General features: G+C 40.2%; 1 protein-coding gene across 5 annotated transcripts in view; it reads left to right on the forward strand.

Annotated features, from left to right (window-relative positions):
- Positions 1-18,243, forward strand: part of zmynd11 (zinc finger MYND-type containing 11) — a 141,280-nt gene that overhangs the window by 95,835 nt on the left and 27,202 nt on the right. For all 5 annotated transcript variants that reach the window (XM_033044665.1, XM_033044656.1, XM_033044676.1 and 2 more), the window contains 5 exons: positions 6,775-6,867; positions 9,191-9,278; positions 11,828-11,883; positions 14,734-14,811; positions 16,627-16,745. In XM_033044665.1, coding sequence (XP_032900556.1) covers positions 6,775-6,867; positions 9,191-9,278; positions 11,828-11,883; positions 14,734-14,811; positions 16,627-16,745 — 434 coding nt within the window. The remainder of the gene's footprint in view (positions 1-6,774; positions 6,868-9,190; positions 9,279-11,827; positions 11,884-14,733; positions 14,812-16,626; positions 16,746-18,243) is intronic.

Here is an 18,243-nt window from a genome sequence, read left to right on the forward strand (position 1 = left end):
CTGTGCGCTGCACCTCTTTCTCCTTCTCTGAGCATTTCATTCTCGCCTGATGGATTTTTCGGCCACGGTGGTTCATTAGGCCTTTCCGTAGCTTTATTGGGTGACTTTCTCACGAAAGACAGACTGGGGTGCTAACCTAGCCTCTCCCGGGTACCGTCTTTCCGTGCCGTCAACTGTCTCCAGGAGATGCATCCTCAGTGATGTGATTTATTATTATCTTGAAAAACGCTTTAAGAATGTTTGCGAGCAGTTACATAAAGTTTGATTTCCGTAAGTCAGATCATCCATAACCTGCGAGGCCAATGTAATTGAATGTTTAGAACTTAGGAATATTCACTTTCTCATCACTTTGCAGATCTCTTTTCAAATCTTGGTCATGATGGCACTCATTGGAAGCTAATTAATAAGTGTCTTCCACTGCATTCTGAATGTACATCCACTGTATTCTGAAGTTACATACGGGGAAAAAAATATCTTTAAATTAGACTAAACATAATGTGACTGCTTCACTAACTAATTCAGTTTCTGGAACAATCTGTCTTGCTTTGAGAAGGATTGTTAGAAATTCTTATCATTTTATTGGCATAAAGTAGCTGGAGCATGGGAAAAATTAGATCAGCAGATGTTTCATCATGTCACCCCATCACAGGAAGGATGTGGAGGCTTTGGAGAGGATGCAGAAGAGGTTTATCAGAATGCTGCCTGCGATAGAGGGTATTAGCTAGTGTTGACTATTGCACTTTGGGATGTTGAAAGTTGTTAATGTCAAGACCCTTAATATCATTGATGCACAGAAGGATCATGGGGTCCAAGTCCATAGTTTACTGAAAGTGGCAACATGAGTGGAGTGGTTAAAAAACGACATATGTTATGCTTGCCTTCATCAGTCAAATCTTTGACTACAAGAGTTAAGTCTCATTGCAGCTTTACAAAACTTTGCTTAGGATGCATTTGGATTATTGTCAACAGTTCTGGTCAGCTCTATTACAGGAAGGGTATGGAAGCTCTGTAGAGGGCGCAGAAGAGATTTAGCAGAATGCTGCCTACATTTGAGGGTATTGGCTATAAGAAGAGGGCGGACAAACTTGGATTGTTTGCTCTGGAGCGTCGGAGGCTGAGAGGATAGAAGTGTATACAATTATGAGAGGCATAGATAGGGTGGAAATATCATTGACTAGATAGTATGGCTTTAAGTTGAGAGGAGAAATGTTTAAAGGAGGTGCGTAGGCATTTTTTTTTTACACAGAGAGTGACGCGTTCCTAGAACCTGTTGCTGGAGTTGGTGATGGAAGCAAATACGATAGTGGCATTTAGAGTCTTTATGATAGGCAGGGAATGGAGTGATATGGAAGACATGCGGTCATAGGAGATTAGTGTAACTTGTCATCGTGTTGGGAATGGACATTGTAAACCGCAGGGCCTGTTCCTGTTCTGCACTGTTCTATGTAGAGCACTAGATTGAAGTAGCGATATGAAATCGTGCTCTGGAGATTCGTATTTTTAATGTGTGGGAAAGAACGGCAGATGCTGGTTGAAATCGAAGATAGACACAAAATACTGGAGTAACTCAGCAGGACAGGCAGCATCTCTGGAGGGAAGGAATGCCACCCGCTCCTTCTCTCCTGAGATGCTGCCTGTCCTGCTGAGTTACTCCAACATTTTGTGTCTATTTTAGTATTTTTAATCTTTGATTATTTGAATGTTGTATTGAAGGGAAATCTCAACGATATGCTTTATTGTGTCTAAGTGGCAATGATCGAATTGCTTGGCGCTCATAGTTAAGAGAGATGCTGGATGTAATATGGTGAGAACTTTGTTTATCAGGGAAAAAATTAGGTTGCCTTTTCGGTGACATGCTATTGTAATGAATATTATGTCATTGATATTAAGATTAATATGTGGCTCAACGAAACTTTGTAAAACAGTTTTTCTCAATTCTAGAGATTGTTGAATCGTTCTTTGAATCCACTGTCCTTGATTTGTTTTGGGAATTACAATGAATCTGTTTGAATAGCTAACAGTTTAAAAATCAGGGAAAAATCAAGATAATCTTCCTGCAGGTGCTATTTAATCTAGACAAGTCTGAGGTAATGCACTTTGGGAGGTTAAATATTTAGTGGGAATAATGAGTGAATGGCAACAACTCCTGATGTGCAGAATGAACTAGGGGTGCAAGTGTATAGCTCCCTGAAGGTGGATAAGGTAGTAAAAATGGTCATTTGTGGTTTTGAATATAATCAGGAAGTCATGCTGCAGTTTAATAAAGCTTTGGTCCGGCAACATTTGCAGTATTGTGTTCAGTTCAGGTTAGCCAATACAGAAAGGATGCAGAGGCTTTAAAGGTGGTGCAGAAGAGCTTTATCATGGTCCTGCCTGGTGTAAGGATATTAGGAATATGTTAGATGTTGGACCAGCTGGGATTGTTTTATCTGGAGTGGTGACAGCTGATGGGAGACCTAATACAAGTTTACAAAATTGAGTGACAGATAAAGTAGACTGTCAGAACCATTTCCCCAGGGTGTTAATGTCATATACGAGACGGTATAGCATTCAGGTCAGAGGGAGAAAGTTTAAAGGAGGTATGTGGGGCAAGTTTTTTTTTTTACATAGTAGTAGATGCCTAGAATATTGCCAGCGGTAGTTGTGGAAGCAGGTACAATGATGGCATCACAAGAGGCTTTTAGGCATTTGAATATTGATATTGGTTTATTATTGTCATGTAGAGAAACATGCATTGAGAAACTTCATTTTGCATGTTATCCAGGCAAATCATATACATGAGTACATCAGGTAGTGCGAAAAAGAGCAACCTAGAAAATGCAGATGGAAAAGTGCAAGGGCCACCACAAGGTAGATTGGAAGTTCCAGAAATTTGTCTCTGGCACATGTGGTCTGTTCAAAAGTCTTACGTGCAGAAGAAGTTGTTTTTGAATCTAGTGGTATGTGCGTTCAAGCTTTTGTATCCGACATTTTTTAATTTTTGAAATTTTCTCAAAATTATTAAAAACAAAACTGGACCCCCATACAGAATTGATTATTTTCAAAATAGCAGGAGCTTGCTCTGAGCTATCAATATTTCAATTACGGCCTGATAATGGCAAAAAAACGTATACTTACATTTTGGAAAAATGCTTCTACCCCAACTCTTAAAATGTGGATTACAAGCATGTCTGAGACGCTACATCTTGAAGATATGAGACTCGTCTTAGCAGGAAAATCAGAGCAATTTTCAAAGATATGGTCTCCTTTCATTGATTTATTACAATATGGTGCAACACAATTTTGGAATTAAACCGATTTACGGACAGGGTGATGGGTGTGGTGAGAAATGAAGCAGGTATATCAACACGTTTTGGTCCTTTTAAAAAAAATCATTTTTCGTTTTTGTCTTCTTATTCTTCTTTAGGTTTTTACTTATTCACTCTTTGACTACACTATTTGGTAGTTTAGGCATTTACACATTCACTATTTCTTTCACTTTCTTTCTTGCTCTTTCTCTCTTTTTCTATTTCTTCTTTGTCAAAATTAAAATGGAAGATGTACAATAAATGTATTTTGTCATATGCCGCGGTTTATACTACTGTACACTGCTTCTAATAAAAAATATCAATTAAATAAATAAATAAATAAGTAGAAAGAACGAGGCGGACACAAAGTTTGTCTGAAATACTGGTTCTTTATTACAACACTAATTCTCCTCGCTCACCAACCTTGTGCGCGCGCGATTAACCCTTAAATACTCCCCAGGGGCACCCGTGACCAAATGGAGACCCCTACCTCTCGTCAACGGGACACATGACTCCCCAAACAACCGAAGGTTATGTACAGTGCGTGGACCATCACCCATTGCCGCCACATTATCCCCCCCCCCCCCCCTGAACCGGAGTCACAAAAAATGATGGGCCGGACCTCATACGTACGTTCCCATGCAAAGGTTTATTTTCTGGTAAGGACGAACTAGGTGGGACCCGAGATGGCGAACGTTGGCGACCTTGGGCACCATGTGCAAAGGGGAGGCCCATGGGCTGTTTGATCGCCGGTCAATTCTCATTGCTTCCATCTTTTGGAACTCTGCCTTCACAAGCGGAGTTTGTCGAGGGCCAGTCTGCGGGCACGGGCGTGAAGCGGTGGGCCCGAAGTCAGAATGTGATGTTGGACCCCATACTTCGAGTTGATCAAGTCGAAATCGGGGGTCAGGATAGCCGGGTACTCTGCCAAAATTCCACCGCTGCCACCGGGTTGCGAATTGGCACAGCAGATGCAGCAGGGCGCAAGGAGATTGCCTCCAGCGTAGAAGCGTGGACAAGGCACTGTCCCCTCACGTCCACCAGCAGAGATTGCGCCCGGAGAAAATCTGCACCCAACAATGGCTGGGTCACGTCTGCCAAGAAAAATGGCAGGTGCCAAATATTACAGGTATGGTGCGGACCCCATACGTCCTTATGGGGCTGCCATTCGCAGCAGTCAACAAGGGCTCCCGCTTACCAGCACACGTGTCCATCCCGGACGGGGGCACCACGCTTACCTCTGCCCCCATATCAACCAAAAATCTTCACCCGAACGCAAAGGCGGTGAACTTTGCCGACCGCTGCGGTGATTACCGGCGGCCGGCCTCGCAGTTTCCCAGAAACGCACAGGGTGGACGGCATTTGCGGGCTGCCGTGCCCCAACGCTGGTGGTAAAAGTACCACTCCCCTTTAAGGACTTCCCCTTTAAGGACTTCCCCTTGAAGTGCAGGCTGCAGATGGTCGTGGAGCCCCTGGTGGGCGTGGCTCTAGGTTGCTGCATCTTCCAGGGCACTGTGGACACTCGATCCAGCTGGCCCACTTCCTACCGTCTGGACAGCCACAGCTCGTCAGCACATTCCGCTAGAGCCCGGGGGTTTTCAAAACTTACCCCTGTGAGGAGCGAGCGGGTGTCGTCTGGAAGCTGCTGCAGGTAGGCATATTCAAAAAGCATGCAGTGGTGTTGGCCATCCATGAGCGAGAGCATCTCGCTCATTAGGACCGATGTTTTATGGTTGTCGAGCCCGGCCATGTTGTAAATGTGGGCACCTCGCTCCATCCGACTGAGGCCGAAGGTATGGAGCAGCAGCGCCTTCAGACCACCATACTTATCGGCCGCTGGTGGATCCTGTAGGGAGGAGATGATTCGCCCGGCCGTTTTTTGGTCGACCACATAATGGTAGCGGGTCTCAACGTTTGTTATCCCGCGGATGAAGAATTGAGATTCGGCCTGTTGGAACCATACCTGCGGCTGGGTGGTCCAGAAGGTCGGCAGCTTCAGGGCGATGGCGCTGAGTTGGGCCTGGTCGTCGTCGGTGGTGAAGGGTTAGGTTTTTGCGGGGCGCATTTTTCTTCCAGAATATATATTCTGGACGTCGACCAAATGTAGCGGATGCAGAGTTGTCCGTTAAAGAATGAGGCAGACACGAAGTTTGTCCGAAATACTGGTTCTTTATTACTACACTAATTCTCCTCACTCACCAACCCTGTGCGCTCGCGATTAACCCTTAAATACTCCCCAGGGGCACCCGTGACCCCTATCTTTCGTCACCGGGACAGGTGACCCCCCCAAAGAGCCGAAGGTTATGTACAGTGCATGGCCCATCACATAGTGCCACCACACCATGTTTGTTCAGCCTCTCCTTATAGCTAACAGCCTCTCATCCGGGCAGCATTTTCTGAATTATCTTCTGCACCCTCTCTGAAGTCTTCACATTCTTCCTGTATTGAGGCCACCAGAACTGCACACAATTTTCCAAATGCAGCCCAACCAAAGTCCTTTAAAGCTGCAGCATGACTTCCTGACTCTTATACTCAATACCCTGAACGATGAAAGCAAGCATACCATTTGCTGCCATTATCACGCAGTCTACAAGTGTCGCTACTATTAGGGAGCTAAGGATTTAGACATTAATATAATTAAAGATCCTGTCATAAACTGTGTTCAGTGCCAGCAAAAGACCTATATTCATCAGTACTATAACTTTGTTATGCCTTTTCCCTCTGAGATGCAATCTGTTCCAGGGTTCTCATTCCCAAGCATCCAGTGTCGACTAAGTGGGTTGACAAGTTCAGGAGAAGTTACAATAGAGGAGAATCACTGTAAAGTTTTGCAGTCAATATTACATATTACATTGTAATAAGGGTTTTTAAAAAAAACACAAGTAAAAAGAAATACTGGAATCTCTCACCAGATCAGGTAGCATCTGTCGGAAAAGGAACAGTTAACATCGCAAGTCAAAGATGTTGTACAACCTGCTTAGTGTTTTCTGCATTTTCTGTTTTTATTTCACAATTCCAGCATCATCAAGATTTTTTTTTGGGGGGGGGGGGGGGGATCTAATCGTCGGTCTTTAATTTTAGCCAGTCTCTTCCTTATCACTCCTATGGTCCCTGTGGTGTGGGGCTTTTGAATTCATAATGAACTATGTGATGTTAGTGCCTGTTTTAGGGAGTTACAGAATCCTTAGCTCTCGTGTTGTCTTTAAGTGAAAGTTTGCACCCAGTATTAAAGTCATTTGGGGCAGCTAATGTATTTATTTATTTTTTGTGGTGGGATGTTGCATACTGTAATAAACTGTTGGCATCCTAACTTTATTATTTCAACATGCTTCTCATTGTGAAGACTAAAACTGGTTTTGATAATGTGTTCACTGTTACTTGGCTTTTATATTCTATACCTCCAGTAGTTGAATAGTGAGTTTTCTGCACTATCAAACTGGCAGGATTGTGTTTTGAGTTTTTATTTTGTTACTGATTATTTTTGCAGGCCTCAGAACTTGGTAAAAAGGGAAAAGAAAGTAAGCATCCAATGTTCAGAAGATTGGTGCATACACCTATAGATGTTGCCACCATACAGGAGGTGAGTAAAGAAAGACTATAGTTGGAAGCATTGTATCTTTGGAAATATCTGTCCAATAGAAATGTGGTTCAAAGGCATTATTAGCTTGGAGAGATTGGAGAAACTATGTTCATGTTCCTTTAAGTGAAGAAGATTGAAGGGAAGGTAGACGCAAAATGCTGGCAAAATAACTCAGTGGGTCAGGCAGCATCTCTGGAGAGAAGGAATGGGTGACGTTTCGGGTCGAGACCCTTCTTCAGATTGAAGGGCAGTTTGGTATGCGATAACATTTGTGACGGTGTGATAAATAAGGAAGTGCTGATTCCAGTGGCAGAGGTCATCAAAGTGGGAAAAGATCTATAGTAATTGTCACAAAAAAAGTTGGCGGTAATATGAGATTTAAAAAAACAATAGGTTATCACAGTGGTACACAAAATTGCTGGAGAAACTCAGCGGGTGCAGCAGCATCTATGGAGCGAAGGAAATAGGCGACGTTTCGGGCCGAAACCCTTCTTCAGAGTCTGAAGAAGGGTTTCGGCCCGAAACGTCGCCTATTTCCTTCGCTCCATAGATGCTGCTGCACCCACTGAGTTTCTCCTGCAATTTTGTGTACCTTCGATATTCCAGCATCTGCAGTTCCTTTTTGAACAGGTTATCACAGTGTATTGTTTAATAGATGAAGGAGACATATGCACTGAAAACTTTCAAAATAACTCAAAACAAATTTGCAGATGCTGGAAATCTAAAATTAAAAACAAACTGGATGACTCAGCAGGGTACGTCACATCTGTGGGAAGAAAACAGTAAAACAAGTTCTTCAATTTGATCAGTCTGATGAAGGGTTTCGGCCCGAAACGTCGCCTATTTCCTTCGCTCCATAGATGCTGCTGCACCCGCTGAGTTTCTCCAGCAATTTTGTGTACCTTCGATATTTCAGCATCTGCAGTTCCTTTTTGAACAGGTTATCACAGTGTATTGTTTAATAGATGAAGGAGACATATGCACTGAAAACTTTCAAAATAACTCAAAACAAATTTGCAGATGCTGGAAATCTAAAATTAAAAACAAACTGGATGACTCAGCAGGGTACGTCACATCTGTGGGAAGAAAACAGTAAAACAAGTTCTTCAATTTGATCAGTCTGAAGAAGGGTTTCGGCCCGAAACGTCGCCTATTTCCTTCGCTCCATGGATGCTGCTGCACCCGCTGAGTTTCTCCAGCAATTTTGTGTACCTTCGATATTCCAGCATCTGCAGTTCCTTTTTGAACAGGTTATCACAGTGTATTGTTTAATAGATGAAGGAGACATATGCACTGAAAACTTTCAAAATAACTCAAAACAAATTTGCAGATGCTGGAAATCTAAAATTAAAAACAAACTGGATGACTCAGCAGGGTACGTCACATCTGTGGGAAGAAAACAGTAAAACAAGTTCTTCAATTTGATCAGTCTGAAGAAGGGTTTCGGCCCGAAACGTCGCCTATTTCCTTCGCTCCATGGATGCTGCTGCACCCGCTGAGTTTCTCCAGCAATTTTGTGTACCTTCGATATTCCAGCATCTGCAGTTCCTTTTTGAACAGGTTATCACAGTGTATTGTTTAATAGATGAAGGAGACATATGCACTGAAAACTTTCAAAATAACTCAAAACAAATTTGCAGATGCTGGAAATCTAAAATTAAAAACAAACTGGATGACTCAGCAGGGTACGTCACATCTGTGGGAAGAAAACAGTAAAACAAGTTCTTCAATTTGATCAGTCTGAAGAAGGGTTTCGGCCCGAAACGTCGCCTATTTCCTTCGCTCCATAGATGCTGCTGCACCCGCTGAGTTTCCCCAGCAATTTTGTGTACCTTCAATTTGATATATTGGCCATTTCTCTTCTCACTGATGTGACCTGACATATTGAATATTTCCAGCGTTTTCTGTTTTCACTTTCTGATGGGGAAAATATTTAAGGTTATACAGAAGTGAAAGTAAATGAATAATTCTCGAAGGGCCACCATAGGAATAATGTGCCAGATTACACACACTTGTATTAAGTCATTTGATCGTGAGCAGCTGTCACCAGAATTCCTCATCTGTATAGTCTACCAATACAGGAAACTAAACTGAATTTTTCAAACTGTAATAGCAGGCAAAGCTCAATGCCTATTACTATAAAGTTTACAATTTAGACTGGAATGTGTGTTCCCAAAACATCAATTAAAATACAAAAATATTGTAATAAATTTTCTTTGTAATAATACAGGATATGAATGACTTAGTAATGCGAAATTAGCAGCTTACTAGCTAGCAGTGTTCAATGATGTCTTTAAAATTGTTCGTTTTTTTTCTTTTCCAGAAATTAAATGAAAACAAATACAAAAGTTTTGATGAGTTTAAAGCTGATGCCCAGTTGCTTCTTCACAATACCATACTTTTCTATGGAGGTAAGATTTTTTTAAATTTCTATAATACTACCAGTTGTTCATTGACTGTGCTGATGTGCCATACCACTGGACAGTTAATACCACTAGAATTGATCAATACTGAAAACCAAGTTAAGTTAGATGAACTGAGAATTTCAGTTCTTCTGAGCTATGACATAAGTGGAGAGAGTTTTCCATGTTTGCTCTCTTATCAGGAAAGGATAGATGCTAGTGAGGGAAGGGGGAAATCAACTTGAGCTAATTATGTTCCCTCCAGCAGCTGTTTCGATTGTGAGAAAGGAACATTTGGGCTGTCATTTGGCTGCTACCCCATGTGGAGGAATCTGAATTAGTTGAACATTTTATTTTGATTTTAGCTATGCTATACTGGAAAATGTTGTATTTGTCCAGTTTTGGGATCATTCTTTTCCTTTGTTATGATTGTTACATTTTAGTAAAGAATAAATGAGTCAATACAATATAGAGCTTTTGGTATTGAAAGCAGAATTGAAACAAATAGCTCCAGGAAACTACTGTTGAGCAAAGAAACAACCTCCGAGAGAAACATTGCAGGACGAGCAGCATTTGTTGAGTCAAAGGCATGGTCGGTGTTTTGGGTTGAGAACTCACATCGGCACATGGCCCAGATGTCGACAATCCCTTTGCCCCCACAGATGTTATTTGATGCACTGAGTACCTCCAGCAGTTTGTTTCTTGCTCCAGATTCCAGCATCTGAAGTCTCTTGTGTCTCCTTTGTGTTGTGATATTTTGTTTATATAGTTAAAATGTGGGATTGTTGGGGATTAAAAATATATCTCTTGATCTGTATCCCTGAAATGTTTCTCTGTCTTGAATTAGATTAATTAATTTTCTTAAACCCTGAAATCCTGTATTTGATAAAATCAAGTAATTTCATCATCCAATAAGTTTTTTCCATAATTGCAGGGAGAACCAAATCTGAATTAATTTATATTTAGCAATCCAGTAAGAGGAAGGTTAGACAGAAATGTAACTCGGTAAGCTTCCAGGACAAGACAGTATTCAGACCTTGGAGGGAAGAATAAAAGTTTCAATCTTTGTTAGCAGAAGCATATCATTTAATTGTTACTTATTAACTCTTCCAGTCATTTTTAAATGTTGGAAGTTTCTATTTTCAGTTTTCTGTGGTCTATCTGGAAATGTATTCCATATTGATCATTCTTTGTGATAACAAGCATTTTGCAATATTCTTCATTAATTGTTTTACTGTTTTGAATCGTAACCTCCTTTAGTATATTTTAAATTTATTTCCTGGTATACACCATTTTCACCGTGCCTCCATAAATTCTATCTCAAAATTGTTTTATAGTTTTTAAAAAGAATCCTGTATTTTCCATTATCAATTTAATCCTTAAATAAGGTGGTTATTGTTATTTTCTACTTTTATTATTTGGCAATTCAAAAGGACCAGAGCTTAAATGTCTTCTGATTAGAGGAATATATTGCATTATTATCACCTCTATTCATTTGGCTTTATTTAATGTTTTATTAATTGGTGCTGTTCGCTTGTCTGGTAAAATTAATATTGTGTACGAAAAGTTCTCGGTCTTTCGGCTTCAGTTGTAAATGTTCACAACTCTGTCAATCAATCTGCTTCCTTTTCATTTTTCTTAGTGCTCAAATTGTACTCAAATTAATGCAAGTGATCGCTTGCTATTTCTGTACTACATCAAACAAAATTCTATTTGGGCTATGACTTTCCTGTAAAAATCTTTAATTAATACCCCATTTTCTCCATAATCTGTTTAATATCGCTGTGTTCTAATGCTAAACAGTCTATATACAATCATTTCTTTGTTGCTTTGATGTCCATTCATTTTCTAGTTTGGAAAGTATTTTCAGTTCCTTGAAATTTTTGTTCCAAATTTCTGTCCTTCTATCTCCTTTAGTATCCATGCATCTTAATTTAGATTCTCTGTTTTTCCAAATGCCCATTAAAGGAAGGAAAAATACTCTAATGTGCTTCACAGGTGATTAGCGCTTTAATGTTTAGTCACTGCAATAATGTGAGGAATCATGATAGTTAATTCATGATGTTTTCAAACGAGAATTGGATTTAGCTCTTAGGGCTAACGGAGTCAAGGGATATGGGGAGAAAGTAGGAACGGGGTACTGATTGTGGATGATCAGCCATGATCATATTGAATGGTGGTGCTGGCTCGAAGGGCCGAATGGCCTACTCCTGCACCTATTTTCTATGTTTCTATTAATTTGCTTATAATTCTTGGTATTGCTCCTTAAGGAGAAATGATAGTCAGGCCACCACGATGTGTCCATTCTAACAAATGGAATATTTCGCCTACTCTGAGAGCAGACATGGGTGACAACTGCATACCACTTCAGGGCAACAATTAATGTCAGTTTACACTTTGTGCTCGAATCTCTGTCTCTTGAGGCAAGAATGCTGTTCTCTTTTTTTCTGACTGATTTCTTTCAATCATTTGACTTACATCTCCGTTGCAATAAGTGTTGTAGCATGTTACTGTAAGCAGTATAATTTTTCAATTACATCCTTTTTTTTGCTTGGCAGCTGATAGTGACCAGGCAGAAGTAGCCAGGGCTCTGTTCAAAGACACTTGCCATGAGGTAAGCTGTAAAATATGAAACCAATACATTAAAATTCTTGGCCAAACTCAGTAGCTCAATTGGTCCAATTTCTGCAATGTTTATGATACACAGCCACAAAACCTAGGATTCATTGGTGCAATGTAAAAACAGTTCGGAACTGATTTTTGCCAAAGCTCCCATTCTGCACTTCATTTCCATCTGCATGCTGTGGGGGCAGGGTTTTGATTCTACAACAAACATTTTAACTTGTATGCAGCACACATTGAATTTGGATGAGTGTCTATTTGCAGCTTCTCTAATGCCCATCTCTGTACATTAACTTGTATGATTTTAAAATCATTACAAGATCACTTGGAGTCACTTGGATTCCAACTGAGCCCTACACAGCCAGTCTGAAGAAGGGTCTCGACCCAAAACGTCGCCCATTACTTCTCTCCAGAGATGCTGCATGTCCCGCCGAGATTCTCCCTACAGAGCTGAAGCTGGAAATTGGAATGGTGCGACTTAATGTTATCATCAAGTGGTATCATTGTGGACTGGGATCACATGCACCTGTAGTCCAAGATGTTGTTTCATATTCTAAGTTTTATCCCATTGAATAATTGGGAGCTTGTGAAGTGAGCATAATAGTAAAGGTTGGATGATATATGCCATCTTATTCTGGAGTTCAAGGCTGAGTAATTAGGATAAACGTTACAAAGATAGTTTGGGGGTAGACACAAAATGCTGGAGTAACTCAGTGGGACCGGCAGCATCTCTAGAAAGAAGGAATGGGTGACGTTTTGGATCAAGACCCTTCTTCAGACTGATATCAGGGGAGTGGGCGGTACAGATATAAAATGTAGTCGGAGACAGTAAGGCTGGTGGGAGAAGTGGGAAGGGGGAGGGGTGGAGAGATAGGGAAAGCAGGGGCTACTTGAAGTTAGAGAAGTCAATGTTCATACCGCCGAGGTGTAAGATAACCAAGCGAAATATGAGGTGCTGTTCCTCCAATTTGTGCTGGGCCTCACTTGACAATGGAGGAGGCCCAGGACAGAAAGGTCAGATTAGGAATGGCAGGAGGGGGAGTTAAAGTGCTGAGTAACCAGGAGATCAGGTAGGTTTAGGCGGACTGAGCGGAGGTGTTCAGCGAAACGATCGCCGAGCCTGCGCTTGGTCTCGCCGCTCTACAGGAGTCAACACCTAGAACAGCGGATACAATAGATGAAGTATCTTTCAGGTTACTTCAAATTGCTTTATATTCAAAGTAGTACATTTCAAATATGGACTCCGAACTCCAAATTTGAATATGGACCATTCCCAAAAATAAAACCAAACAACGTGAGTGCATAAAAGCTCAGATATTCACAGCAAAGATGACAATTTGGATCCCGCGAGTTCCGATAATTATATTCTTAGCAAACCACTTACAATCACTCACCCATTTTTCATATTGTACCTTTATTCCCAGAAATTATGTCAAGTAATCAGTTTATACAAACTCAAGATCCTTAAAAGGTTTTGCATCCCCTTTCCCCTACGACCGCAGGAGATGCAAAACCTTTACCTCTCCCCTCGACTCCGTCTAAGGACCCCGACAGTCTTTGGGCATTAGTTTATAGCACAATATTCTGATGCACTGACTGGTTCATAATGTATTTATACCTGACATGGTTTGTATATTGATCAGACCGAAGCTTATGGAAAATAAAATTTGAAACAATTTCTATTTATGTAGAAAAAATGTCACTTAAGAATTATCATAACTGGGTAGTTTACCTTGTTGATTTAACATATTGATGCGTTTTGCTCTTTGTTTAATAATATTGAATTATCTTGCATGAATACTTTTCCGAATGACTATTAAATTGCATTCAACGTCGATTTTCTGTTTGTTTACCTTGTAATTGCAATTGCAGATATTGTGGTTTGCACAGTCTGCTGTTAGACTTTATAACCAGCCTTTCCATGATTTTCCCAGAGCTTAATTTTATATTTGATTATATTTTTCAATCATCTTACAGTTCCTCTCTTGCTTCCCAAGGTGGGCATAATTACACTTTGGTTAATCTGAGTAGTAGATGGAATAATGAAATGCACAACTTTAATAAAAGTTATCAAGTTTTCATATGTTTTGACAGAATTTTCAAAGTTCATGTGAAAAGTAATAAATTCTTACCTCAGTACTATACATTTTCAGTCTCCCTACCTTAAAACCATTTTGTATTCCTCTGACTAGCTTGTCCTCGATCCCATTTGATCCAACGTTCCAGACCTTCTGTCTGAAGAAGGCTCTCGACCCGAAACATCATCTATTCCTTCGCTCCATAGATGCCGCATCACCCACTGAGTTTCTCCAGCATTTTTGTCTACCTTCGATTTTTCCAGCATCTGCAGTTTTTTCTTAAACATTAGCAAACCTTCGATTCTTCCAGTAACTATCAATGACACAAATATCTCTGCCAAGGGCCTACAATTTCTTCTCAAGCTTCCCACAATGTCTTGGCCTCACTTGATCAGAATTTATCTGCCATTTATTTTGTTTTAGGCCTCCATGCTTCTGTTATATGGTCTTTCCTGGGGAGGTCACTAGTAATTTCCTCTGGTTCCCCTTCATCCATGTCTTTACTTATTAGGCCTATGCCTTCATCAGCCCTCTTTTTCACTTGCCAGAGATGCTACCTAACCTGCTGAGTATTTGAAGCTTTTGTTTTATTTTAAATGTTCAAAATATGATATTTCTGCATTCCAATAATGTTTTTCATTATAACTGATAACATTTAAATAAATAGTCCGTTCAATTTATTAATTTACAAATATGATGAGGAAATGTTATATGAATTGCAAGTCCAAGTTACCTGGTGCTAAAATATTAATTTATTTTTCCAGTTAGCAGAACTGCAACTCTGCAAGAACTGTTTCTACTTATCAAATGCACGACCAGAGAACTGGTTCTGTTATCCTTGTGTGAGTTGATTAATACATTTTTGATTTTATATTATGTTCCTTACACCATGAGCTATGAATATTGGAGAATGAGTAATATTTCTAATTTTGTAATTTTTAACCATGTAGGTACATTGATCACAATTTTGTGTGGTTTATCCTGCCCTGCTGTAAAATCTGATTCCAATCCAAAGATACTAAAAGCTGCTTCAGTAATATGGGATCTTCAATTCTTACAATTGTCAGAGAGTAATCAACCTTGTATTAATTGAATTGTGACAGAATAAATTACAGGAAAATGCCTAATACTCTTGCCGATATCTTGAAGTAAATTTTTACCCAATGAGTTATGTCATACTATCACAGAGAATTTACAGCATGGAAGGACATCAATTGAACCCATGTCTGTCCTGGCCAATAAAGTCTGTGCCCCTAATCACAGTGAGTCACAAGTTTGCGTACAAGCATCTTTTAACTTAGCTCCGGTTTTCTGGCTCGATCTCCTTCTCAGTTAGTTCCAGAATGCTACCACTTTATGTGTGAAAAGGTCTTTCCTCATTTCTTTCTCTCATCACCATCCCCTCTCCACATTAAACCCTCAGTTCTTTGCCAATTAGTTTATCCAATGTTTTATATCTCAATTCTCACCCCTCAGCCACCTCTTCCGAAGAAATTAACCCAGGCTCATACAATCTTCCTTCATGGCTATAATTTCCAATCATGGCAGCATCTTTGAAAAGGGCCTGTCCCACTTACGCAATTTTTTTGGCGACTTGCCAGCACCCGTCATAGTCGCAGCAGGTTGCCGAAAATTTTCAAAATATTGAAAATCCAGCGGCGACCAAAAAAAGTGCGACATTTGGGCGACTACTCACAACCATTCAGGCGTCACCCCGCAACATATCTTGCTACCTTAAAGATCACACTCCAATTTTCCTCTATGCTTTCACCTTACTTGATATCCTGCCATTTATTGTATATTCCTTTGTTGCACTTCTGAACATGTGTGGTAGAATCAAGGGAATGTTGATGAGAAAATGGGAGAATAAAAATGAGGATTAATGTATGATGAGTGCAAATGGGTGTTTGATGATTGGCATGGATTCGGTAGTCCGTGAGGTCTGTTTCATGGTCAAAATGACTCTCCATGACTAAACGCATATCTTGCAGTTCCCTGATTTAAATTCCAATTGCCATTATTCTACCCAGACAACCTCCAGTCATTTGGCACTACGGTAGTGAAACAGATTTTTTTTTAATGTAGGTCCCAATAATTCATTAATTTCCTCCCAACTACCCTCCTTTAACAGCCTCGGATATATTTCATCTAGGTCTGGTAATTTTTCTGATTTTAGAAATGATAAATGTAAATTCTTATAATTGCGTAACAGATTCTCAGATCTTTGCTTTTATTTTTTTCATTCTGATCATTCACTACCTGAACAATGTGTGACATTCACATTCTGCTAAATTTAATGAAATGTGAAACGGTGTTGGGCTGTTGCACACAACACAGGAATTACTTGTTCTCTACAGTTTTATTTTGTTAAACAGTTTCACATTTCCTTATAACGCAGGAGGCCATTCGGCACATTGAGTCGAAACAGGCTCAAAGCAAAGCAATCCCATTTTCCCACTTATTTCCTTGTAACGTATTTCCCCTCAAATGCCCATTCCCATTCTTTAATTCTCTCATTGGGGTAATATTACACTTTTTTTAGTTGTTGAAAGCTAATTAAAAGCTGATTCCCTACTCATGTGAAAATGGGTATTGCAAAGACTTGGCTGGTCTGATCTTTGTATAAGGCAGAAATCTTTTTTCTTGTTTTAATATAGGTTCCCAATCATGAGTTGGTGTGGGCACGGATGAAGGGGTTTGGTTTTTGGCCTGCCAAAGTTATGCAACGTCAAGACAATCAGGTAGACGTGCGCTTCTTTGGACATCATCATCAAAGGTACCATTTTATTTCCTTTATTATAGTTTGCGTTTGTTCTGGAAAAATATAATCAAAGCTAAGTAAATTAATTTTGTTCTGGTTGTTTCACCCAAGGACAAGGCAATTTATTTCTAAAGTATTTTTTAAAAATATTTATTTTGTAATGATCTTTGTATTGAACATTTTCAGGTTTCCACACCTGAGTCTATTCTTGCAGCTGATGCAAGTCCCTACGTTAGAACTCAACCAGTAGCTCGTAGTGAGACTAAATGTTAACCAATACGTCTATATCAACGTGAAAATCGGAAAAGAAAACTGCAGATGCTGGATTAACATGAACATTTAAATAAACTGCAGTTGCCGGAACTGATATAAAACCAGAAAATAGCACAATTACTTAGCAGGCCAGAAGGGTCCTTAACCTGAAATGTAGTTCTCATTCTCTTCCCACAGCTGCTGCCTGCCTGGCTGAGTATTCCAGAATTTTCACTACCATTTTCAGCATGTAGTAATCTTGTGTAGTCCCCTGGATTCAGGGATGACTTGCTTCTGCTCCAGTTCTGAGGTGGCTGATGGATCCTTTGTAGACTCAGTGGATGGGTGGTTAAGCATGTTATATACTCCTTTCTTATTACATATGGTCCCTGGATATTCTCAGAGAGCTCCAGTTTTCTAGATGCTGATTTGTCATTTTGAGTGATCACATTTTGCATGTTCATGTATGTATAAATTTGTTCCCTGATAAGTTTTCTTGGCTCTAAAACATATTAAGAACACTGTCAGATCCTACTCAATTTTATTGAGTTACAGCAAGAATAAGCAATATACTTAAGGGTTCTTGCTTAGTTACCAGATACAGAAAATTACAGTTCATATATTTAAATTTATAATACAACATTGACCACATTTCAATCCTCCGGGATCTTTCTTGGAGCTGAGGGTACAAAGGCCCAAGCAATCTCCTCTCTTGCCTCTCACAATAACCTGGGATAGATTCCATAATGCCCTGGGGACATCCATCTTAATGCTCTTCAAGAGACTTAAAACCACCACCCTTGTGGTATGATGGTATGGTACTTCATTTGTTACATGTATCGAGGTACAGTGAAATTCAATTTTGTATACAGTTCAGTACAAGTATCACTAGACATAAGCACTTAGATAAATATTAGATAAGCATCCCAGAAACAGTTCAAATATATAGCAGTAATACAGTATACAGCGTCACCAATTTGGCACCGTTTTCAAGTCCCATTTGTTGTAAGTGCGGGGATCTTGGCCTGACGGCATCCCTGGGCGCATCCTCAGGGCCTGTGCTGCGCAGCTGACAGACATCTGGACTGACATCTTCAACCTGTCACTTGCCCAAGCAGTTGTCCCCACGTGCCTTAAAACCACCTCCATCGTGCCGGTGCCAAAACACTCCACTGCGGCAAGTCTCAACGACTTCCGCCCAGTTGCACTTACCCCCATCTTCACCAAGTGCTTTGAGAGGCTGGTCCTGGCACACCTCAAA

Source organism: Amblyraja radiata, chromosome 2 (assembly GCF_010909765.2).
Source record: "Amblyraja radiata isolate CabotCenter1 chromosome 2, sAmbRad1.1.pri, whole genome shotgun sequence".
Classification (NCBI taxonomy): Eukaryota; Metazoa; Chordata; class Chondrichthyes; order Rajiformes; family Rajidae; genus Amblyraja; species Amblyraja radiata.